This window comes from Halichoerus grypus, chromosome 4, assembly GCF_964656455.1.
Source record: "Halichoerus grypus chromosome 4, mHalGry1.hap1.1, whole genome shotgun sequence".
Classification (NCBI taxonomy): domain Eukaryota; kingdom Metazoa; phylum Chordata; class Mammalia; order Carnivora; family Phocidae; genus Halichoerus; species Halichoerus grypus.
Window position 1 is genome coordinate 159,878,614 of NC_135715.1, and position 24,524 is coordinate 159,903,137.

Consider the following 24,524-nt stretch of genomic DNA (forward strand, 5'->3'; position numbering starts at 1 on the left):
TTTATGATGCTGTTTTTTTTTTTTTTTAAGATTTTATTTCTTTATTTGACAGAGAGACACAGCGAGAGAGGGAAAACAAGCAGGGGGACTGGGAGAGGGAGCAGTAGGCTTCCCGTGGAGCAGGGAGCCCGATGTGGTGCTCGATCCCAGGACCCTGGGACCATGACCTGAGCTGAAGACAGACACTTAATGACTGAGCCACCCAGGTGCCCCTATGATGCTGTTTTAAATGACATTTATTTTTATTTAATTTTCTACTTGTTTATGTCTAGTATATAAAAACAAAATTAGCTTTTGTCTATTTAGTTTTTTAAATTTTTTATTTAAATTCAATTAGCCAACATATAGTACATCATTAGTTTCAGATGTAGTGTTCAATAACACCCAGTGCTCATCACATCACGTGCCGTCTGCCACAATTAGCTTTTATATGTTGATCGTGTATCTAAGAACTTTACTAAATTCACTTACTATTTTAATAATTCTCTTGAATTTTATGTATATACAAACATATCATGACAGTTTTATTTCTTTTCCAATCTTGATACTATAATTTATTTGTTGGTTTATTTGTTTGTCTGCTTTGATTTACTGAACTGGCAAAGACCTAGTTAGTATGATTTTTTTTAAGTTTTTTTAATTTATTAATTTGAGAGAGAGAGAGCACAAGCAGGGGGAGCAGCAGAAGGAAGCAGGAGCCCCACAGAGCAGGGAGCCCGATGTGGGGCTCCATCCCAGGACCCTGGGATCATGACCTGAGCTGAAGGCAGACACTCAACTGACTGAGCCACCCAGGTGCCCCGATTTTTTTTTAATACCAATGCCCAAATCCCACCAATGAAATCGGAACTTTGAGTACAAGGTGAGAGCATCAGTATTTATCTAAAAGCTCCCCAGATGATCCTAAGGTATATCCAGGATTGAGAAACACAGCTCTTTAAAGAAAATTATTTCCAGTCTTGGGTAAGAGAAAATAGTAATTTTCACAGAATCTATTACCCTCTTCTAAAGAGTTGGAAAAGAGTGTTCTGTAAGCTTTTAGTCTTTTATGAAAACCTGGAAGAGAGCTTTTTTTTTTTTTTGGACCTTTTTTGCCTGACTTACATTTTGTTGTCCAAAGAAATAATTTCAAGAAATCCTTTGACTCCTGGCAAAAATAACTCCTCACTTATTTTAACAGTACAGGAATCTTTTGGCTAATTTTTGTTGTTGCTGTTATTCTTAATTGAATTATAGTTGACATACATTAAAATAAAAATACTGAAGTATTTAGTATTTTATTTCCTTTTAAAGTAAAAATGCCTTCCAAATACTGAAACTAGGGCCAAATGCCTCTTCTGGTATGACCTAGAAAATGATAAGGGTATACTGAGCCAGGCAAAAATCTCAGCTAAACCAGCAGGAGCAGGCTGGTTTTAAGGAAATAAACAACCTCAGCTCTGCCATTTTAAACCTTTGTCCTTTCACCAACTACTGATCTTCTGTGACTCAGTAATCCTGACATCACCAGACTGAGATACATATTGTTATTACCCTCCCCCCCTCCCTGTTTTACAGAGGAGGAAATGAGGTTTTAATAACTTGGCCAAATTCACCAGAGATGGCGGCACCTGGATGTGTGACCAGGTTAGTCTGTATGCTCAAGTCCAGCACATCATGGATCTCGCCACCCCACTCGACAGATGAGGAAACTGAGGCCAAGAGAGAGGAAGTGAATGACCCAGGGTCAGACAGCTGGTTGTGCACAATAAGTCTTAATTAGAAAATAGAAAAAAGTAGTTTACCAAATGATATAAAGTCCAGCTCTCCAGAAGCTAAAGCAACGCACTCCTCATAAACAAAATACCACTGAGAGCCCCCAGCTTGGGACTTTCAACTAAGCATTGTCCTGTGTTTATGACTTACAGGTGAGGCCCATGTAGAAGGGCAGGAACATTTCTACATGGAAACACAAACTATCCTGGTTATCCCAAAACAGGAAGATAAAGAAATGGTGCTATACCTTGGAACACAGTTTCCGAGCCATGTGCAGGTAACAGGATATTTTTGGAAAATGAGACTCCAGCTAATGGTGTGCTATAAGGCCCTACAACCAGGCACTCTGCTCTGGGGAACTTTGGATTCTTTCCACTCCCGTGACTCAAACTCTCTGTATATTTGACATAAGCTACAGTCCAGAATGAAGAAAATGGGGCAAATATTTCCCTAGAAGGGCAGACTTTTCAAAGAAATGAAAATTTTGCTACCTTTCAAAACATGTGCAAGATTTATCTTACCCTTATAACAATTGATAGTGTAAAACCTAATGTCAGGGAGGTCACAGCCTCAGTATTATATTTAAATTTCCCCTGTGGTTCATTGGTGTCGCTTCTCTGTCTTAATGTTTGCATGCATTGGTGATGCACATTTAAAGTGATTACATTTCCAGTGCAGTAGCAGGTGATTTCCAGGCCTATTCCAGTGGTTGAGATATAAGGCGTTGCTGCACCCAGGCAAGTAAAGGAAATCCTCTGACATTCCCCTCTTCTGAGATATAGGGATGTTGGTTCTAGAATAGTGTCTGGCCCAGGGGATACTTAAACAGCTGTACTGGGAGGAGGAGTAATGACAAGCATCACTGAGGGGAAAGCTGAGGGCTTCCTGAGTGAGTTGGTGCCTTGGGGTCCTGCAGGGGTGGTTAGGCTCAGTGGGAAGAGGAAGCTGCTGTTCAAGGCAAAATGAAAGTCTGAGGGCACTGATGTTGAGCTGGGGTGTGTTTGTGGCCTCCATGGTTGCAAGTTCTGAAGTAGACAGCAGAGGAGTGAGGAGTTACGGTTTTGCCCCTAAAAAATTATGTGATCTCCCACAAGTTGCCGAGCACCAGTATCTTTTTCTATAAATTGAGGGAGGTGATAAAGATCACCTCTGAGCTCTCTTTTGACAGAGAGTATGCAGCTGTGGGCTCCAAATGGATAAAATGCATGTCCCAGGTTACCATTGCTATCTATCATCAATACCTTCTAAGGTACAATTAGTTAACTTCATGAGGCATTTCCCAGCGGTAACGAAGGTACAGGGTACTCACAGCCCACAGCCCAGAACCCCGGGGCAATATCTAAAGCAGGCCCAATAAAGGATTTGAATAGATAAAGAAGGTCTATGAATGACTAATAAGCACACGAAAAGATGCTCACAGCTTTGTCACTAAGGAAATGTACATCAAAATCACAATGAGATACCACTCTACATCCACTAGAATGGCTGTAATCAAAAGACAGTAACAAATGTTGATGAGGATGTAGAGAAATTGAAACCTTCATACATTGCTGATGGGCATGAAAAATGGCACAGCCTGGAAAATAGCATGGCAGTTTCTAAGGATATTAAAGATAGTGACTACATAACCCAACAATTCCATGACTAGGTATCTACCTGAGAGAACTGAAGTCATCTACCTACACAAAAATTTATACGTGAGTGTTCATAGCAGCATTGCTTACAATAGCTAAAAGTGGAAACAGTCCAAATGCCCATCAATTGATGAATGGGTAAACAAAATATGGTATATCCATACAGTGGAATATCATTCAGCCATGAAAAGAATGAAGTACAGTTACATGCTACAACATGGACAACATGCTTTCAACAACCGTGAAAATATTATGCCAAGTGAAAGAAGCCAGTCACAAAAGACCACGTATTGTATGATTAAGTTTATATGAAATGTTTCAAACAGTAAATCTATGGAGACAAAAAGTAAATCAGTAGTTGCCTAGTGCTGGCAGGGCTGGAGGAAGATAAGGAGTGACTGCTCAGTAGATCCAGGGTTTCTTTGGGGACGCTTAAATGTTCTCAGATTATGGTGATGGCTGCACAACTCTAAAGATTCTAAGTTATGGAACTAAGTATGTTCTAAGTATTTGTTCTAAGTAAATGTTCTATTTGTTGAATTACGGGGCTTCTTCAACTAGGCAGAGGGGAAGCACACAGGTGAGGAAATAAACTATCAAATTGCACTTACGTGGCTTTGGGGACTTACCTCTTGCAGGAATTTGTGGCTGTAGCATTAAACATTCCAAGGAGTAGAATCGCCTGCCATGTGAAAAGAACTGGAGGAGGGTTTGGGGGAAAAGTGACCAAGCCTGCTGTGCTGGCAGCCATCAGTGCCGTAGCCACCAACAAGTAAGAGTCGCAGTAGCCGCTGTTAATGGCAGCCATCCTGGCCCTGCAGAGACCATCGTGTCCTTCTGGTCCTGCACCCCAGCTTCCGTCCCATGGGTCACAGCCTTTCGTCTCCGGGGGGGGGGGGGCAGTTAGCAGGTCGGGGAAGGAACACTGGACCTGAGCCAGAGGATCTGTGTTCTAGTCCTGCTCTTGAACTGCCACTCACTCACAAGGTCTCCTTGACAAGCCACCTCAGTTTCTTCACCCATAAATTGGTGAAAATAATATCTACTTGTCTTGTAAGATTATTGTGTAAAATAGATGTAATCACTGTGTGTCTTGATTCAGATGTAACCATGTATTACTTTTTCATTGACTTTAACTCTTTAAAATGTTTATGTTTTAAATTGTTAAAGTAAATCAAGCTGAGATTGCCTGAATGGAAGGAGGGTCAAAACCCTAACCTTATAAGGGACATGTTTTGTCATGAAATAAACCAGGGTCTCCTGCTTCTGGGAATATTCACTTAGCCTCTGCATTATCCAGATGGAATAGCCAGACACAGGAATAGCCATGACTTTTGTGAACCTTATAACTACTAAACCTCTCATAAATATTCAAGACAAACATAACTTATCCTAGGCTACCACTACAAAAAGAAAAACTGTGAACGACCTTAGCTCATTGGCACTTTCCAACAATAGAAAAGACTGTCTTATACATATGGGTGTGCAGGCACTGAAAACATTCCTTCAGAAGCCAGAGGAGTCCTCGATGGACATTTTATGAACATGGAGCCTGAATGAAAAGGAGCCTGAGCTCAACAGAGCATTGGTTCTCAACCTTTCCAGCCTCAACATCCCCCATGGCAGTTATTTTAATGCTCCATTTAATATCCCAAAGTAAAGTTCATAATAATATAACCTACTTATACACATAATTGCAAAATAATCATACAATGCCTTAATGTTATATTAAAAAATTAAAGGAAAGTAACTTAAAATGAAATAATGTAGCATTTCGATATATAAATTCTCAGACATGACTAAATCAGGATAATAATAGTAATCGTGTTTTTTTAATTTTAAGGTTCCCACAAACTTCTGAAATGTTGTTTAAAGCATGTAACTTCCCCCATTAAAAACCACTAAGCCTGATTATCTCAAGCCCCCTTCCCCATCTCTTTGTCTCTACAATTTATGAAGCATCCAGCATATTAACAGAGTCATTTCCTATAGGACTGGCTGCCCAATCCGGTTTATTCTAGAGCGTGGTGACGACATGCTGATAACTGCTGGCCGCCACCCACTCCTCGGGAAATACAAAGTGAGTGAGATCAGAAATTTTAGGAAACGGCCTAAAACATTGTTCAGTGATAACCAACCAACCAACCAGCCAACCAACAGGAAGGACAATTACTAAATTCCATACCATCCAGGAATATTTGGATGCTGCCTACAACCGACCAGAACTTTCTGTTGGGATCCTAGTCAACTTGGGCATCAGCCTCAGTGTCCCTCTGGTGACTGTCACTTCGAACCATGTTCATAAATTAGGTAGACTGACAACTGTGATCACATGTGTTTGTGTAGTAACGTGGTTGTATTGAGAAAGTGGTTTTATTTATATCACTTTGCAGATTGGATTCATGAACAATGGTGTGATCAAAGCTGCTGATGTTGAATATTATATCAATGGTGGATGCACTCCTGATGAGACTGAGTCGGTAAGAAATATGCTTTTCCCAGAGGCTACCAGTTGAGCTGTATGTGTCATACTTTATTTGCATGAATATTTGTCATACAAAATAGATAAGTTCTGTGAAGCGTTCTAGTGAGAGATAAAATTAGGTTAAGTGGTTTTGAATATTTGATAGATGTGAATTGTTGTTTTGTTTTGCTTTAATTCAGGTAACGGAGTTCATTGTGCTGAAATCTGACAATGCATATTATATTCCTAATTTCCGGTGCCAGGGTAGGCCCTGCAAAACAAATTTGCCATCCAACACGGCCTTCCGAGGATATGGCTTCCCCCAGGCTGCAGTGGTAGTAGAAGCTTACATAACTGCTGTGGCATCTCAGTGTAACTTATCCCCTGAAGAGGTAATAAGTCAGAACCTCCTAACGAAACAGCTTTGGTTCAAATATATCTTGAGTACCTACATATAACATTGTATCAGCTTCTAAGTAGATACAAAGAAATAAAGTACACCATCTGTGTATCAGTTAGCTTTTGATATGTAACAAGTCAACCACAAAATTTAATGGACTAAAATAACACAAAGTATTTCTTCTGGTTCTCAGGGTCAGCTGGGTAGCTCTTCCGATCTGAGCCAGCTCAGCTGGAGTTTTATGGTTTAAGACAGCTTCATTTACGTGTCTGATGGTCACTGGGCCAATTAGTCTAGGGAGCATCTCAGCTGAGAAGGGTCATGTCCACTTCACAGAGTCTCATCCTCCAGCAGACTAGCCCAAATTAGTTCTCATGGTGGTGGTCACAGGGTTCCCAAGAGTGGCAGGAATGTGGCAAGCCCACAAGTGTCTGCCTGTATTAATATGTCTTGCCCCATGGGCCAGACCAAGTCATATGGCCAATCCCAGAGTCAGGGTGAAACCACCTAAGAGCATGAATACAGAGAATGAAATGATTGCCATTTGTGCAAACATTCCACCACAGCTCCAGATTTTGAGGAGCTAATTTGAACAGTTAAGAATAAGGAAATGTTGTGTAGGGGTAGAATAATTTTGAGTGGGGAGAATTTTGTCTCACCACTAACAAAACTTGTGACAGGGCTGCTATTTCTCAGGGTTATGGTGAAGTTAACTGAGATAATACACTTACCCTACAGCCTGGAGCAGATGAAGCGTTCACCAGTAGTTTCTATTGTTATTGTGGTTATTGTTGTTATTGTGATGTTTACATATGTATATTTGCACTTGCATATTTATAGCCATTTAAATAGTTTCCTTTTTTAGAAAGACTTTCTTCATATCAGGTATTTAACAAAAACCCATGCTGCACTAATGGAATAAGCATATATCCTTAAAATCCATTTTATTGTCTTTCAGGTTAAAGAAATAAACATGTATAAGACAATTAACGAAACAGCCTACAAGCAGACATTTAATCCAGAGCCCTTGCGAAGATGCTGGAAAGAATGTCTGGAGAAATCTTCATTCTCTGCTAGGAAACTGGCTGCAGAGGAATTTAACAAAAAGAACTACTGGAAGAAGAGGGGGCTTGCTGTGGTCCCCATGAAATTTACCGTTGGGTTCCCTGTGGCCTACTACAATCAGGTGAGGTTGAGAGAGGTGTCTGTCTTCTCACCAGAAGCCCTTTTCCACACGACTGGCTGTCTGAAAACGGCAATCTCGTGCAACTAGGGATGGCCCCTGTGGGGAGAAAGACGAAACCGGGGCAGGCAGATTCCTACAGCAGGGAACAAAGCGGGTTTAGGCAAGCGTTGGGCACCACAGGTATCGGGGCAGATCGGGTGCGACACGGTACCAGGGACTCAGAAAGCCATCAGTGGGCAAAGTCTAGCTCGAGGGGTCTGACCTTGGGCAGGGCCCCAAACATAAGCATTGGGGCCTGGGGTCTCATTTCAAATCCATGAGAGAATCGGGAGAAATAAGAGGATCTCTTTCTCTCTTTCCTAAATTCTTAGTGGCAGCAGTGGGGTCATTTGAAGACAGAGCTTTCAAAAACACACGAGAACAGACAGAGCCACCCCGTTGGTGCAGGAACTTGGAGTTACTGTGTGAAAGCTCGGTGACTGGTGTGCCTTGTTTTTAGTGTCACTTTGAACAGTGTTTCATGGGGCTCTGCTCTGGATGCTGTCTTATTTTTTGCTTCTATCTCCATCAACCTCTGAACTGTCCCCTTAACAAACCTATGCCGAGGAAGGAATAGAGGCCCCCTTCACAGTATGAATGTCTCTCACCAGATTATCTTCTGGATACACCTTTCCTCGGTGCCCACGAACAAGGCAGAGAGCAAAATGAGAGGGCAAGGGGGGAAGGCCAGCTGCTCCACTTGGAGCAGCTGCTGTCTTGCCCCCGGGGCGGTGGGGGGGGGGCTTCTCAAGCTACAATAACATGCAAGACCCCCTTGAAAGGAAAAAAATTTCTGTGGACTCTCAATGATCACTTACATTATTTATTTTGATGTTATTTAACTGTGAATAATCTCAAAACAAGGAATAAGCTTCTTATAGCTCTTATGCCTTTATAAAATACAAGTAAAACTGGAAGTTAAAAATCGTATTATAAATGCCAGTAAGAAAATAGTAACATTACCTTAACGTAGTAGAAGATGTGGCTGCTTCTTTTTTTTTTTTTTTTTTTTTTAAGATTTTATTTATTTGGCAGAGAGAGACAACACAGTGAGAGAGAGAGCACAAGCAGAGGGAGAGGGAGAGGGAGAAGCAGGCTTCCCACGGAGCAGGGAGCCCGATTCGGGGCTCGATCCCAGGACCCTGGGATCTTAACCTGAACCGAAGGCAGACGCTTAACGACTGAGCCACCGGGCGCCCCAAGATGTGGCTTCTTTAAAACTCAATCCTCGCTCACAAAATGATGGTAGTTCCGGCTGCTGCTGTACAAGGCATTTTGAAATCTTTATCCTAAATGTCTACGTAGGATGTGCTGACTCACCGTCCCACCACTTGTCTACGAGATGCCCCATTAATTAAAGTAGTCCTACTTAGTGGTTGTACAATCATCAACATAAAATGTAACATGGGATCTGAAAGCATGTGGCAATACTCATTGTTACATGGTTATCCGTTACTTTTGTTAGATTATCATAAGGTGAAAACACAGAGTTTAAAAGTTCTTGTAGAGAACTTGACAGTCCTGAGAATACAGTCTCAGACTCAAGAGACCGGCATAGGTAAATTAGTTGATATTTTCCATACTTGGTAGCAGGGGCACAGGCCATCACACAGGGGTCGAGGTCCCAAGGAGGCACCTGCAGGATGCTGGGCCACATGCACCAGCACGAGAGAGGAATTGCTCTAAAGAAGAATTCCAGCAACTTGCAAACCACCTAACATAGGCCAGCCTCCTCTCTCCTAAAGCCTGGTTCCTGGAGCCATGTGCACAGACTGTGGGTTCTTCCACTGGAACAGTCAGCCCCAGAGAGAGACAACAGCAGTGAGTTTGAAGGAGACAGCCTGGCATGGGAGTGGAGGACACTGGGCTTAAGTTAGGAGTTGTGGGTTCCAGTCCTGACTCTGTCACAAACTAAGCACCTGGGTCTGGCCATTCTCCTCCTCTCCAGGCTTCTGTTCCCCCATGTGCAAAGTGAAAAATCTGGACCAAATCGGTGGATCCCAAACCTGGCCAATCATCAGAATCACCTGGGAGCTTAAAAAATAGATGTTTAGGCTCCACCTCCAAACTTCTACTGAGTTGAAATTTCCAGAATGAGACCCATACTTTTTCCCTACCATGATGCTGAAGGTCAGCAACATTTGGAAACCATTAAAACATCTCAAGGTTCTCCCAGCTCCTCTAGTATCCCAGGCAGTTTGTGCCCAGAAATTTACTCGTACAGGTTCTATTTGCTTTAAAATGAATTTTCATGCCTGGAGAGAAGAATAATAAACTACCGTACAAGTTGAGGCTTTGGAGTGGCCTCAAAGCAATGACACAAGGCCTCCAGAAGGCCAGGGACTGGTAGGAGGGGAGATGAGCCACCATTCATACATCGACATTGATGGTTCTCCAGTCTGGGGTTTCTTGACAGGGGTTGTCTGTTGCTACCTGTAAAGGCTTTCTTCCCTAGTGCAAACAGTGAGAGATTGGCTCAATAAAGCAAAACCGTTCATCTGGCAACCTCAGCTAAACTCTCAGCAACATTTGGCCTCATCATTTTCCAAACTGGTGTAATTATTTCCCCTAGGCTGCTGCTCTAGTCCACATCTATCTTGATGGCTCCGTCTTGGTGGCTCATGGTGGCTGTGAAATGGGACAAGGCCTTCACACCAAAATGATTCAGGTGAGATAAGTGCCCGTCATCACCACTGTAGCAAAGTAGAGCCCCTTACCGTCAGCTGAGCAGGAGAAATACCATCACGCTACATGCATGGATCCACTGTAAGACTCTTCTTGATTTCAGGAATGCAGACAGCAGGGGGGTGAGGGAAGCGAGTGTTAGAACTGAGGAAATATGTGATCTTATTCTTCCTGAACAAAAAAAATCAGGTCCTTCACTGATATGAAGAATTCTTAATCTCAGGAAACAAACTGAGGGTTGCTGGAGTGGGGGGTGGGGTGGGAGGGATGGGGTGACTGGGTGATGGACACTGGGGAGGGTATGTGTTCTGGTAAGCGCTGTGAATTGTGCAAGACTGTTGAATCTCAGATCTGTACCTCTGAAACAAATAATGCAATATATGTTAAGAAAGAAAAAAAGAAGAAGAAGAATGTAGCAGGAGGGGAAGAATGAAGGGGGGGAAATCGGAGGGGGAGAAGAACCATGAGAGACGATGGACTCTGAAAAACAAACTGAGGGTTCTAGAGGGGAGGGGGGTGGGAGGATGGGTTAGCCTGGTGATGGGTATTGAGGAGGGCACGTTCTGCATGGAGCACTGGGTGTTATGCACAAACAATGAATCATGGAACACTATATCTAAAACTAATGATGTAATGTATGGGGATTAACATAACAATAAAAAAATTTAAAAAAAAATCAGGTCTTCTGAAAAATGTGATTCCAGTTGTTTGTTTGTTTGTTTGTTTTGAAGATTTTATTTATTTATTTGACAGAGAGAGACACAGTGAGAGAGGGAACACAAGCAGGGGGAGTGGGAGAGGGAGAAGCAGGCTTCCCGTGGAGCAGGGAGCCTGATGTGGGGCTCGATCCCAGAACCCTGGGATCATGACCTGAGCCGAAGGCAGACGCTTAATGACTGAGCCACCCAGGCACCCCGTGATTCCGGTTTTTAAAGATAAAATATTTTTCAGCTTTGTGGCACCTGCTCAAAGCAATACTATGTTAATTCAGATCTTCAATTAAAAATGGATGTGTTTAAAAGGATGAGAAATTATGTTCGTAGAATTCACAATCTACTTAGGAACGCCACATGACTGGCCATTCTGTGTACTAATTCAAAGAAGTGTTTCTAATACTTTTTAAAGAGCAAGCGATTATTTGCAATAGGAAATTTTTCCTTCTTTTTTTAATATTAAATAAGAATTTGTTAAATATGACACCTGAATCAAATTTTGGGAGCAGATATGTGTGGGGGAGGTGGGGGGAAACAAAGCTTCTCTCCCAATGAGAAATAGGGAGAAGATACTTTCTTTAAGGAAATAATATTATTTAATAGAGTGCTTGGAATTAGGAAATTACAAAAATCCACAGGGCCTTCTTCGAACATATCTTGCTTCTTTACAACAAAATCCTTATGCCCGCAAAATGTCCCACAAAAGAACCATAATCTGCTAAATTATCTGTAAATCACAAGCAGATGAAGGTAAAACAATAAGACCAGGCCTCAACCTCACCTGCTGCATGTGTCCTACTAAACTAGATGTCCAAGATGACCGTACCGCTCTTATGAAACTGGTATAAAAACCAAGCACAAAAAGATTCTTTGGTTGCTTCAAACTCATAATCTACATATAAAATCCAAGATGCTATCTTAAATATTTGTCCCAATAGGACAGTAAGGTTTTATACTCAGTTCAAAAAAAGAACTAACAAGTTTTTAATATGGGGGCGGTGCTTAAAGTCAATGAAACAAAGAATATTCTTCTGCTTCTGGCAGGTGGCTAGTCGAGAACTGAACATCCCCCGGTCGTATATACACCTGTCTGAAACAAGCACCGTCACGGTGCCCAATGCTAGCTTCATGGCGGCGTCGATGGGGACAGACATCAACGGGAAGGCTGTACAGGTGACTTTTCTTTCAGTTGTCAGTCACTCAGTGACAGTGCTGGAGGAGACCTTGTCCCACCCCTTCTTTTATGGAAGATGAAACTGAGTCCAAGAGAGGTCAAGTGGCTGGTTGCAGATCATTCAGCTAATTACCTGCAGAGCCAAGACTCCAAGTCCAGTTTTCTGAGGCTCCCATCTGGTGCTCTTTCTGCTGTCCCGGGCTGCTTTTCATAATTAATGTTTGGTTGCGTGTAAAACCTGCAACTTTCAGCAGCTTCCCATTATATGAGAGAATCCCTCCCTGCTCTCACCCCAGCACACCAGAGAAGTGCAGAGTAATCGCATCACTAACAGGGCATCCTCATTCCAGGAAGGGCTTGACCTGTCTTTTAACCTCTCTAAGGATCAGTTTCTTCTTCTGCAAAACTTCACCCAAATACCACCCATCTCACAGAATCACTGGGTGGCTTGCAGATATCGTGCAACAAAGCCACCACCACCTCCTCCCTTCTCCCCACCCTCCAACCTCCAGAAAACCACTGATTGACCATTAGTCACCCACAAAAGACAAACACCAAATTTAAAGAGAAAATTTCAGCCTGTTGAATATGCCCATATATCATGTGAACCATGGATTCCCAAAGTATGTTCCTTGGAACAGTGGTCCCATAACATTCTCAGTGGGAAAAAAGGATTCTGTAGTCAACAAGTTTGGAAAATGTTGCATAGTACATATCCTACTCATAGAGGCTTATGATGCATATTAGCATAATAAATGCTCTGACAAGTCCTGCAGTATAGAAACCTCTTTAACTTTGTTTCACTGTTTTACCCAAGCTTGCTTACCCATGAAAACATTTTCATTTATAAAACCCCTCCTAATACCTATAGAATCAGCACCCAAGAAAAACAGTCCGGGAAATTCTAATTTGGTTAAAACATGTAGGTGACTGAGTCCATTTTTCACCTTTTATCTAGATTCTAGTTGCCTTGCAAGCACAGGTGGCACAAAGACACCCAATGCATGGCTAGACATAGTCTCAGGCATTGATAAAGCAGACATACTAAAAAAAAAAAAAGAAAAAGGAAACTAAATATTTTTAAAAATATGTTTATATTTTATAATGAAGAATCATTGTAAAAAAGTCATCAATTTGTGTGACTTCTTCACACTTATTTTACTGATCCCACATTGATTTAATGAACATTTACAGAGGGCCTGCCATGTGCTCTTTTCTTGTTGCCTTAACACAAAGTATACTTCTTGGTCCCAAATGTGGGCAGAGATCTCATGGCAACACTCCACTTATAAAGTGGTCATTCTGATGATGCAAAGTGTGCTTTTTAAATTTTTAAAACATCAGTCCAATGAAAATAAGAAGGATTGAGGTGAAATCTTGGACCCTTGAGATTACACCTCCTGACTCCTGGTATCAGTGGGCTAAGGGTATAAGCACTAAGGGTCGGTAAAGCAGTAAGTGAAACAGGACAAAGTCCAAAGAGCTTGATCTCATAGAACTTACATTTAAGCAGACAATAAATCAATCAATCAATCCTTGAGCCAGGTTGTGAACACAGCAAGAAAAGAAGCCATGCAGGTTATTTGGAGCAGAGGGAGCTAGCTTACTATGCTCGAGAAGCTGCAGCAGGCCTGGGGGACTGGAGCAGAGAGAGCAAAAGGGAGCAAGGTAGAAGAGCTAAGAAAGATAGTGGAGGAGTGAGATTGGGGTGTATATGTTTATTCTTGAAGCTGGATAAGGGGGGCTAGTGCATTATTCTCTCGACTTTTATGTATTTAAAATTTTTCTGTAATGCAAAAAAAGCTGGAAAATTTTGTATCTGGCATTTAGAGCTTCAATAGAGGGAAGTGACCCTACCAAGGGATATGAGGTGAGAGAATTCTCCATACAAAGAAAGGAGTTTGGGAGGTCACAAAAGAATGAAATTGTTCTCTGCAGTATCTCACTCTCTTAAAGGGAAGACTGTCAGACTGCTGAGTGTAAAGTTATGTGTAGGAGTACAAGGTCAGGACACAATTAGGAGAAGAATACCTGATACTTGGGCAGGCAGGAACCCTGTGACTTAGCTTTGCCTCAATGTGGCCCTCTTTTGAAAGGCACCCATTTGTAATAAGGTCAGTGATTGAAAGCTGAATGAACCAGCAAAGAGATTTATGAAAACAAGGATCTCTGGGGTGCCTGGGTGGCTCAGTCGGTTAGGCGGCTGACTCTTGGCTCAGGTCATAATCTTAGGGTCCTGGGATCGAGCCCTGTGTCAGGCTCCCTGCTCAGTAGGGAGTCTGCTTCAGGATTCTCTTTCCCTCTGCCCTTCCCCCTACTCACTCTCTCTCTGTCTCTCTCTAAAATAAATAAATTTTAAAAAAAGAAAGAAAACAAGGATCTCCCTAACACGTGAGAAGCCAGAAACCATTTCCCAAAGAGGGGATGATAGAAAAGGAGCAGAAACTAAGAGGGGGCATGAGAGGTGATCTGAGGCTGAGGTGAGTACGTAAGGGCAGGCATGAACAGATTCATGTTTGAATTAAGGGTGGAAGCCAAGTTGGGGCCCACTGATACCAGGAGTCAGGAAGTGTAATCTCAAGGGTCCAAGATTTCACCTCAATCCTTCTTATTTTCATTGGACTGATGTTTTAAAAATTTAAAAAGCACACTTTGCATCATCAGAATGACCACTTTATAAGTGGAGTGTTGCCATGAGATCTCTGCCCACATTTGGGACCAAGAAGTATACTTTGTGTTAAGGCAACAAGAAAAGAGCAGTGATGGACTTCATAGGTAAATGCTGTTTTTTCTTGCCCAGTGAAGAGCTGATGATGGCAAAGTATAAAGTGCAGATGAAAATCTAGTGGCGATTTACATAAGAAGAACAGAGAGAAAATTGCTCTGTCGGCTGGCACACTGCGGGCACACTGAACTCCACCGTCCGTGGGCGAGAGCAGCCAATATGGCCGCATTCCAAGCAGCAGTTCAGCTTCAGAGAAACAGCATCATTAACCAACTAAATTAATGTTGTTATTTTGAATTTTATTGGTATATAGATTGGTTTATGTGCTTTGTCGTTTTATTTTTGCTTTGGAGGTACAAAAGAGCTAACTCTAAGGAGACTCAACCTAGCTTTATGTTAGCATATATTAAAACAACATTATAATAAAAATAATGGGTTAGCCTGGTGATGGGTATTAAAGAGGGCACGTACTGAATGGAGCACTGGGTATTATACTCAAACAATGAATCATGGAACACTACATCAAAAACTAATGATGTACTGTATGGTGATCAACATAACATACTAAAATTAAAAACAAAACAAAACAAAAATAATAATGGGCATCAACATCACAAGATCCACAAGAATATTTGTTTCCTTCAAAGGGGTTCCCTACATTACTCAACTTTAAGAATCTTTGCCTAGAGGACTAGCAAGCAGGTTCACAAAACTGACAGATTCCCTTTGAATTGATTTGAATATTTAACATTTTGCTATTTCCTGTGCCTTTTATTTCCGATGTGATTTCAAATATTTATTTTTAGAATGCCTGCCAAATTCTTATGGCCCGTCTTCAGCCAATCATCAGAAAAAACCCTAAAGGAAGATGGGAGGAATGGGTGAGTATTCTCTTTATTACTCCTGCCAGGAAAAGTCAGATACATCCAGATGGGCAATGGCCCTAAGTGCCTGGGCTGATGGGTGGTGCCCATTCAAGAAACAAAGCATTTATAACATTTACTTCTGCTTTTCTGAAAAAGCAAAAGCGATGTCTGGATTCATTGAAACTTGATTTTATTTCAGAGCCTGATTTTTCACAGAGCATGGTAAGAGCATGGGCTCTAAAGTTAAACACACATTAGGGTTACTGTCCCTGCTCTGTCACTACTAGCTCTGGGAGACAAGTTTCACCCTCAGTGCCTCAGGACCTTGGTTTTCTCACCAGAGCAACAGAGATAATAGCAGTCCTACTATCAAAGGATTACTCTATTTTTAATAATAATTATTATTATTACCATTAGTATTCTTGTTCCTAGCCCTACCCAGGTTACTCCAGTAGGGAAGCTGACATAATATACTGAGACCGCCAGTGAAATTATTTGGGAAAAAAGCAGAGTAAAAGTACATACATATATAGACAGACACATACACATATAAACATGTGTGTGTATATATATGTATCTGTGTAGATACTTACATACAAAAGTACATGAATATGGTCTAGCCCTCTCCTTAATTTAAAAAGCCAGAAAGGGGGATACCTGGGTGGCTCAGATGGTTAAGCGTCTGCCTTCAGCTCAGGTCATGATCCCAGGGTCCTGGGATCGAGTCCCGCATCGGGCTCCCTGCTCTGCGGGGAGTCTGCTTCTCCCTCTCCCTCTCCCTCTACTTGTGCTCTCTCTCTCTCTCTAACAAATAAATAAATAAAATCTTAAAAAATTAAAAAAAATAAAAAGCCAGAAAGGGTTAAAAAATAATAAACTTTACACTGTGCAACCCAAAACACTAAAGGGCCTCAGAGCATAGCTAGCAGCTGCCCCCTACACACCTCTCTTGAAAAGCATGACCTGTGGCTTGTACAAGGCGTACATCTCAACTGAGGTGAATGTGGGTAGAAAGCTTACTCCAAACAGGAGGAGGAAGGTATTTTTCATTACTTTCCCTAAATTTATATTTCTTTGTAACCAATCATCTCTTCCAGGTTGCAAAAGCCTTCGAAGAATCCATCAGTCTCTCGACTACTGGATATTTCAAGTAAAGGACATTTTTACTTTGGGTTAGATTACAGCTGGGCAGAGATGGTGCACACTCATCAGTCCAAACAGATGCCCAGAGAGCCCGGGAGCTCTGCTGTGTCCCCGCTGTCAGCCCTCAGTCCTGGGTCATGGCAGGGAGGTCTAGGGACTCCACCAGGAGGGACACCACAGCTGTTGACACACACTCGAAAACCCATCCCACTAACTGCCTGCTGGAGGGTAGGGGTCAGACAGTAGTGTGCCTTCTCCCCATGCCTGTGGTGGAACTATACGACTCTGATCACACACCCCTTTGCCGAAGAAGGGGAGGGAGGCCGGCAGCCGTGGGGCAGGTGCTCCGTTTATGTCCAGGCCCCACAGTACAGTGGCGATGAGACCACTAGTGGGGAAAGGGCCTGTCCTTTTCTCTGCTGATTTCTCTTCTCAGAGGCTACCAGACATATATGGACTGGGAGAAGGAGAAAGGTGACCCCTATCCATATTATGTTTATGGAGCATCCTGTTCTGAGGTTGAAGTTGACTGTCTGACTGGGGCTCATAAGGTAAAGAGCGACATTTGTGTTCACCATCTGCATAGTGTAAATACAAACATTGACGTGTTTTCCATGCTGTACATGATAATCAACTTGATCCTCCAGGTGGAAGAACCAGGGACAGATATATAATTTTAGTAAAGATCTATTTTAAATAAATCATATTTTCCACTATATATTTTCTCTTGGAACAGCTCCTTAGGACTGACATCTTCATGGATGCTGCTTTCAGCATAAACCCAGCCGTGGACATTGGACAGCTGCGTGATACCAGGACCCTCTGACCACAGGAACTTTTGATCAGTTCCATTCAGAAAAGTATTTCCCAGAATCCTCCAAATGTTGTTTATACCTGGTGCAAGTACTCTGTATATTATATATTTTACATACACACACGCAAATAGATAAAATATTAGAAGAAAATTCAAGAAAAAGTTAACAATCATTGTCTTTGTATGGCAGGAATATGTGTGACTTATCCTGCTTTATAATTCTCAGTGCCTTCTAATTTTTCTTCATGAATATTAATATGTTCATAATTAGGGAACACTATGTAAATACATAATAATAAAGTTACATTAGTATTCATATTAATATTAAATTTAAACAGACTGCAATTTAGGGAAATATAAAAGAAAAAGAAATACTTAAACATAATTTTTTGCCTCCTGCCGAATTTAATTCTGATTTTGATCTTGCAAACAATAAAATTAATTCACCAAAAGTCTTTTTAAACTTTGAGTTAAAACCTTTCCAGCTGTTGGTATAGCTTTGCTTTTTTCTAGCCTTGTTATCGAAGGTGGAGCCAGTGGACCAGCCACATCAGTCCACTGCAGACCTACTAACCGGCCCCCAGGTGAGGCAGGGCAGCTGGTCCCCGGTGTCCACCTGAGTAGCATGCTGGAGCAGTTGAGCATCACACCTGACGGACACATGGTGCTTCCATCTGCCAACAGGTTCCCAGCATCCTAAGTCCTAAGAGATTGGTTTACCTGGGTTGGCCATTGGGCTTTATAAGGAACAATTTTATTGATCCCTTTGTGCTTCTCAAAATGTGCTCCTCAGACTCTGCAACAGAAGAACTTGTGTTTATTGGAAACATGGATTCCTGTACCCAGGAATTCAGCCCAGGCTTAGACTTATTCCATCTTAACTTTCCTAGGCTGAGACAGAAACCGGCACATTTAACCTGTACCTGAAATTCATCTTAAGTCTGTAAAGTTTGAGAACCACAGCTCACCCAGTCCTTGCCTCCCCTTCCCTTTCTTACCCCCTCCTCCCAGCTCCTTTCTGCCTCTTTATTGTTTAAGCAAAGGCAGAAAGGGAGATGTCATGATCAGGAAAACCCTACATTCGTCTCATTAGAAAAGGAAAGAAAACTAGAAGTATGTTAGACTTGATCTCTTAGACTTCGATCTTTTCCTTTAGGGATAAGCAGTTGGAAATATCCAAATATAGAATTTAGATTTGTATACCTTATTCCTTAATTTTACATTTTCAATAAAATGCAAACTATAACTCTCCTTCAATTCTTTAACCTCCAGGCAGACACCCCTCAAGCCTTTTTCCTAGGGCATATTAGTTTGTAAATAGAACTCAACATGACTTTTAATAAAAAATATTTAATTTAATAAAAGTTTTTTCTATCCCATCTTGTTTAACATTTATCTACTCTCCATGGTAATTTATAAAGGGAAGTAAAGAAATCCAGATATTATAATAACCTACAGTGTTCCATTTATTCTAGTTCATGTTCCTTTAACGTTAGCTTCTTTTCCCTCTAATTCAACAGACATTTATTAAGAACCTATGTATCAGGCCTCATGCTAGTAACAGAATACAAGAAGGCCAAGGCCTCAAAATACTCATAAACATGAGAGAGAACAAGATGGAAGAGGTGAACAAGGAAAATACCCTCTGAGAGCCACCATGATGGATGAATGTGTTCAAGATGCAGTGAGCCTGGAGGAAGTAGTTTCTAAATCCACCATGGAGGTGGTAGGAGGATCCAAAAGGCTCCAAATAGGCAGGAACTTGGAGGATAAATAGGAATTCTCCAGGGGGACAAGCTGAGGTGGGGAGCAGTGAAGAGAGTCAGGGGAAACCACAATACAAAGACTTGGAGGTCTGAATGAAATCTGGTGGGCTTGAGAATTACCCGGAACTTGTCCAGTGTCAGGTACCTGGAGGGTGGGTCACCTGGGCAAGAAGAACTAGGGATGAGGCCAGGCAGGAAGACAAGCACCAGACCCTGAAGGACCCTTTGTAAGTCCACCCCAGGCTGTCAAGAATGACTCACTATGGTTTGGAGCTCCATTTTCAGTCACATTGGAATATTTATTCAGTCAATATCATATACTTAATAAGTTGTGAAATTTTTGCCTGTAGATTGAAGGAGCATTTATCCAAGGCATGGGGTTCTATACCATAGAGGAACTGAAATATTCCCCGGAAGGTGTGCTCTACTCTCGAAGTCCAGATGACTACAAAATCCCGACTGTCACTGAGATTCCAGAAGAGTTCTATGTCGCTTTGGTGCATTCCCGAAATCCCACAGCCATCTACTCGTCCAAGGTAAGAAAACAAGACCTCTATATTAGTTTGTAGGGCTACCATAACAAAGTACCACACACTGAGTGGCCTAAACAACAGGGATATATTTTCTCACACTTCTGGAGGCTAGAAGTCCAAGATCAAGGTCTGATTTCTTCTAAGACCTCTTTTTGGCTTGCAGATAGCCACCTTCTCACCATGTCCTTCCATGGTTATCCCCTCTATGGGCACATGTCTGATGTCTCTCTCTGTATGTCCTAATTTCCTTTTCTTATAAAGACACCAGTCATATTGGATTGGGGCCCACCCTAAAGACCTCATTTTAACTTAATTTCAACCTCTTTAAAGAGCTTATCTCCAAATATGGTCACAGTCTGAGGTAGGGGGTTAGGACTTCAACATACGAATTTTGAGGGAGCACAGTTCAGTCTATAACAACCTACTCTTTCAAGAAATAATGAAATAGTCCCCTGAATTTGCTTACTCCTTTGAATTGAAAATCCCAACAGTAAAGGGAAAAGAAAAGCAAATTCATGGCAGAGTGGTGCTTACTGACTTCAGAAGACCGAGTAGACTCTTCACTCATGAGAGAGATCATGAAACAAATTTAATCAAACAAGAAAGGTCAAGGAAGAGTCAAACATCTAGGGTCATTCGGCTAAGTGCTACCATGAGATAAAACTGAAATTGTAGGCAAATTTCACCAGCACAGAACTTTCTTTCCTACACTCTTCTCGCATGTTCTCCAGACTCAATTCTTTCTTGTTCGTCTTCCTCTCTCCATACCTCCCCAAACTGGAACAGGCTTTCAAACAAGTTTCTCACTATTTGCTCTGAGCTGTTAATAGCTGCTGATATAAGAGGCATTGACCCTACGTTCCCTGGAGCATATGGGCTCTAACTGGCCCATAAAGACCTATGGTGAGGGTTCTTGAACACAAGTGCGCAAAAAAAACACAACTTCCCCCAACTTATGTTCTATTCTGAGCCCACATCTGGTCAGACAGATGGCAGGCTACCCTTAGATTTTTCAGGAAATTGCCTCTCCTTCTTAAAAGTAGGTCAAGATTGGGAGGAAGGCAAGACTTCCTGTCTGATTGGCCTCTATCTCTGCTTCTGCACCAGGAGCATCTCTAAAGACCATCCTGACACAGGGTGCAATCCTGCCTTTTAGGGTCTAGCCACCTCCCTGCCAGTTTGCTCCAAACAGCACATAAGACCTTTCTGCTCCCCTCCTCCTCACTTCAGAGGAAACCCCTCCTTCTACCAGCTCTACCTCTCCTTCTACATTTGCTTTAGAGTAAAAATCAAAGCCAGGGATAGGCTTTTGCTTGGAGATAAAGGCCAATCTCCCCACTACGGCCCTGAGCACAGACCACAACCAGATTACTTTGAAGGAAGAAAGAAGAAAAATCAGTACAAACAATCATTGGTGAATCATTCAAAATATAATGCCACTACACTGTTAATTCAGAAACATCCAAGACACACCAGGGAAGTTAGCACACATGCAACTTCAGCAGCTCACTCTTAAGAGTCAGCACCTCACTGTCTTTTAGGCTCAGCTACAAAGATTGTGGTTGTTTTGTTTGGGTTTTGAGTTAAACAAAAATGGTCTGGAGCCCAAAGTGGAATATTCTAGAGTGCACCAAGGGCTTTGGTCTTTAGGATTTTACCTGGGCCGAGGAACAGGAGGTTTTAGCTGCCCCACTATCCTGATGTTCTGGGGCATTTTCATGAGCTACTTTGAGGAGGACCCCACACACAAATCAACAAGGGGCGGGGGGGTGGGGGTCGGTTCTGGCAATTCAGACCTACTCCATTCTAAGGATTATACAGCCAGAAGAGGTGAGAGAGTGTGTGCGTGTGTGCGTGTGCGTGCGTGCATGTGCGCACGTGTATACGTGTTTATGCACACGGGTGCGTGTGTGCGTGCGTGTGCGTGCGTGTGTGTGCGCACGTGTATACGTGTTTGTGCACACGGTGCGTGTGTGTGCGTGTGCGTGCGTGCGTGCATGTGCGCACGTGTATACGTGTTTATGCACACGGGTGCGTGTGTGTGCATGTGTGCGTGCATGTGCATGCATGTGCGCACGTGTATACATGTTTATGCACACGGGTGCGTGCGTGTGTTGTGTGCGTGCATGTGCGCACGTGTATACGTGTTTATGCACACGGGTGCGTGTGTGTGTGCGTGCGTGTGCGCGCGTGTATACGTGTTTATGCACACGGGTGCGTGTGTGTGTGTGTGCGTGTGCACAAATTTGTCCCAAGAGAACCATGCATTTCTGACAGCCTTTTGCCCTCCTCTCAGGGCTTGGGTGAGGCTGGAATGTTCTTGGGATCCTCCGTGTTTTTCGCCATATTTGATGCAGTGACCGCTGCCTGCCAAGAGAGGGGGCTGACCACGACCTTCACCCTGAATAGCCCAGCAACTCCTGAGTTTATTAGGATGACTTGTGTGGATCAGTTTACTGACATGGTAAGGGTGGTGAGGAGAGGTCCTTGTTGTAATCACCGCTTACCTGGACTTCCAGGTTCTCAGTATGGATTTGGTAACCATGACAAAACCCCAGGGCAGGTTCATCTTTTCCAATGAAAATTCTCACTCTGCCTCTACCTGCTACTACCTATATACTTTAAAGTAACTGCAAAGTGAGTGAACCTCTTCAAATGATGGCTTGTTTCAGACCCCAAAGAAAAGCAGACTCAATTGAGTCAGTGCTAGTAGCAAATCCACATGGTAGCTAACTTCTTGAAACATTTTATCAAAATGCAGTTGATGTGGTATTGTGATCACCTAAATAACTAAATTAGATGAAATAGATATCTGATCTGGTCAATTATTCAGAAAGCATTTGTTAAGCAAACTAGTAAAAATAATTTAAATTGAAATATCAAAGTTTGGGCACTCTTTGATATGCCTTGTAATGACACACTAATAGAACACGGTTTCATTTTCCAGCTGCTGAAAATATGTCTAGAACTATCATTAGAGACTCTTCCTACTATTGCTGCTTACTGCAGCCCTAACTGAAGGTCTAGTATAAAATTAGATTGCACTTTATGCCTTTGAAAGTACAGGGCTTCTGAATAAGATGCATCATATCCCAAACATAAGTTTATGAGGATAAAGAGATTTATGACTCAAGGATTGAAAGGAATAGGAAAACTATATATTTGTGATAAGAATAAAATGGACATTGGCTTGTTCTTTTTTAAAAAACAATTTTTCTTCTAAATTACAAGTTTTTCATATATAACATTTTATTAATAATTATCTTCCCTCTTTTGATTTTTTTTTTTTAGATTCCTAGAGATGATCCTTCAACATTTACACCTTGGTCCATCCATGTGTCTTAATCCTTTGTTTCTCTTAGAAAATGAAAGAATACATGATTGACCTTAAAATTTTCAAACCAGAGCAAAGTATAGATTGGCTCCTGATTGTCAAGAATAATTTTAGTATCTTTTAGTTATTCTCTGTGGTGTAGGTCACTGCATGATTATGTTTTAGGACATAAATTTATACCAAAAGATATAATGAAGCTTAGAATCAAAAATTCTTCTTTTCATTTGTATTATCTTGAAGATCTACAACATCATGATTTTAAAACATGGTAGAGGTTTCATTACCATGGAACAACTCAAGAAACTACTCATGCTTTGTTCTTCAGAAATCTGATCATCCCTAAAATCATCCAACCCCAAAATTCTCAGGATTGGATCCCCAAAGCCAATGGTGTGATGGTGATAACCAGCTCACTTGGAAAAATCCATGATTGATTGTGTTTTGCCATTTTCTGTGGTGTAAAGACACCCACCTTGGCCAATTCCAAGCCACTAACAATGAGGTCTCTGAACATGGGGTTGGAAGAAATGTCCATAATTGGCTTTTATGATCTCCAGCACTGCAAGCCTACCACAATCCTCATGTTCCTGCCACTCCCATGTGGCCTGTTTAGATGAATCTTAGGGATGTAAACCATCCAAAGTCTCCAGCTGGTCCTCATCTGCCATGAGCTCTGCTCCTCGTACAGTGTCTTCCTCTCCTGGGAAACCACACAGGTTGGTTGATCTCAAATCATTCTGCAGTCCCTTGCTTTGGCTTAGTGTCTAAAAGATGAAATCAGCACTACCTTTCTTTTGCCATTTCAGAGGAACACAAAAATCCTGAGGGTTTTTTTTTTTTTTTTTTTTTAGTTATTTCTTAGCTATTTTACATTGCATTTTCCTAAGGAAATGCAGGGTTATGCCAGAGAAGATGTTCAGTCCCTATTAGGTTTGAAACAAAATAAACAATCTAAATCACTTGTCGGAATCTGTGTGCTAGATATTAAAGCTCTGCATTTATTAATAGTAATTTTGTGGTGGAAGAATAAGTATGAATGGCTGTTCATGTGTGTTTGAGACCAGACTGGAGGAAGAGAAGGCTGGCAGTAGAAAGGAAAGGCTTCTTTCCAAACTAAAGTCTCACCAGTCAGTGTCTCTTATTCTAAGAGAATGTGTATGTGTGTGTGTGTGTGTGTGTGTGTGTGTGTGCGCATATATTTTTAAATGTCTGTTTGAATTCATCCAATAATTTAGTTTGCCTAGAACCCAACCCACACAAACTCATTGTGCCAGACAGAACAGCGAAAATAGA

At 41.8% G+C, this 24,524-nt stretch overlaps 1 protein-coding gene across 1 annotated transcript in view; it reads left to right on the plus strand.

Moving 5' to 3' along the window:
• LOC118539737 (aldehyde oxidase 4-like) overlaps positions 1–24,200 on the plus strand; it is a 58,758-nt gene extending 34,558 nt beyond the window's left edge. Inside the window, 15 exon segments of the mRNA XM_078071170.1 lie at positions 1,908–2,032; positions 4,028–4,161; positions 5,382–5,469; positions 5,783–5,869; positions 6,054–6,245; positions 7,212–7,439; positions 10,051–10,146; positions 11,921–12,049; positions 15,582–15,656; positions 16,739–16,791; positions 17,221–17,335; positions 17,521–17,590; positions 19,719–19,900; positions 22,194–22,361; positions 23,189–24,200. Coding sequence (XP_077927296.1) covers positions 1,908–2,032; positions 4,028–4,161; positions 5,382–5,469; positions 5,783–5,869; positions 6,054–6,245; positions 7,212–7,439; positions 10,051–10,146; positions 11,921–12,049; positions 15,582–15,656; positions 16,739–16,791; positions 17,221–17,335; positions 17,521–17,590; positions 19,719–19,900; positions 22,194–22,361; positions 23,189–23,242 — 1,796 coding nt within the window. The 3' untranslated portion in view covers positions 23,243–24,200.
• The last annotated feature ends 324 nt before the right edge of the window (positions 24,201–24,524 follow it).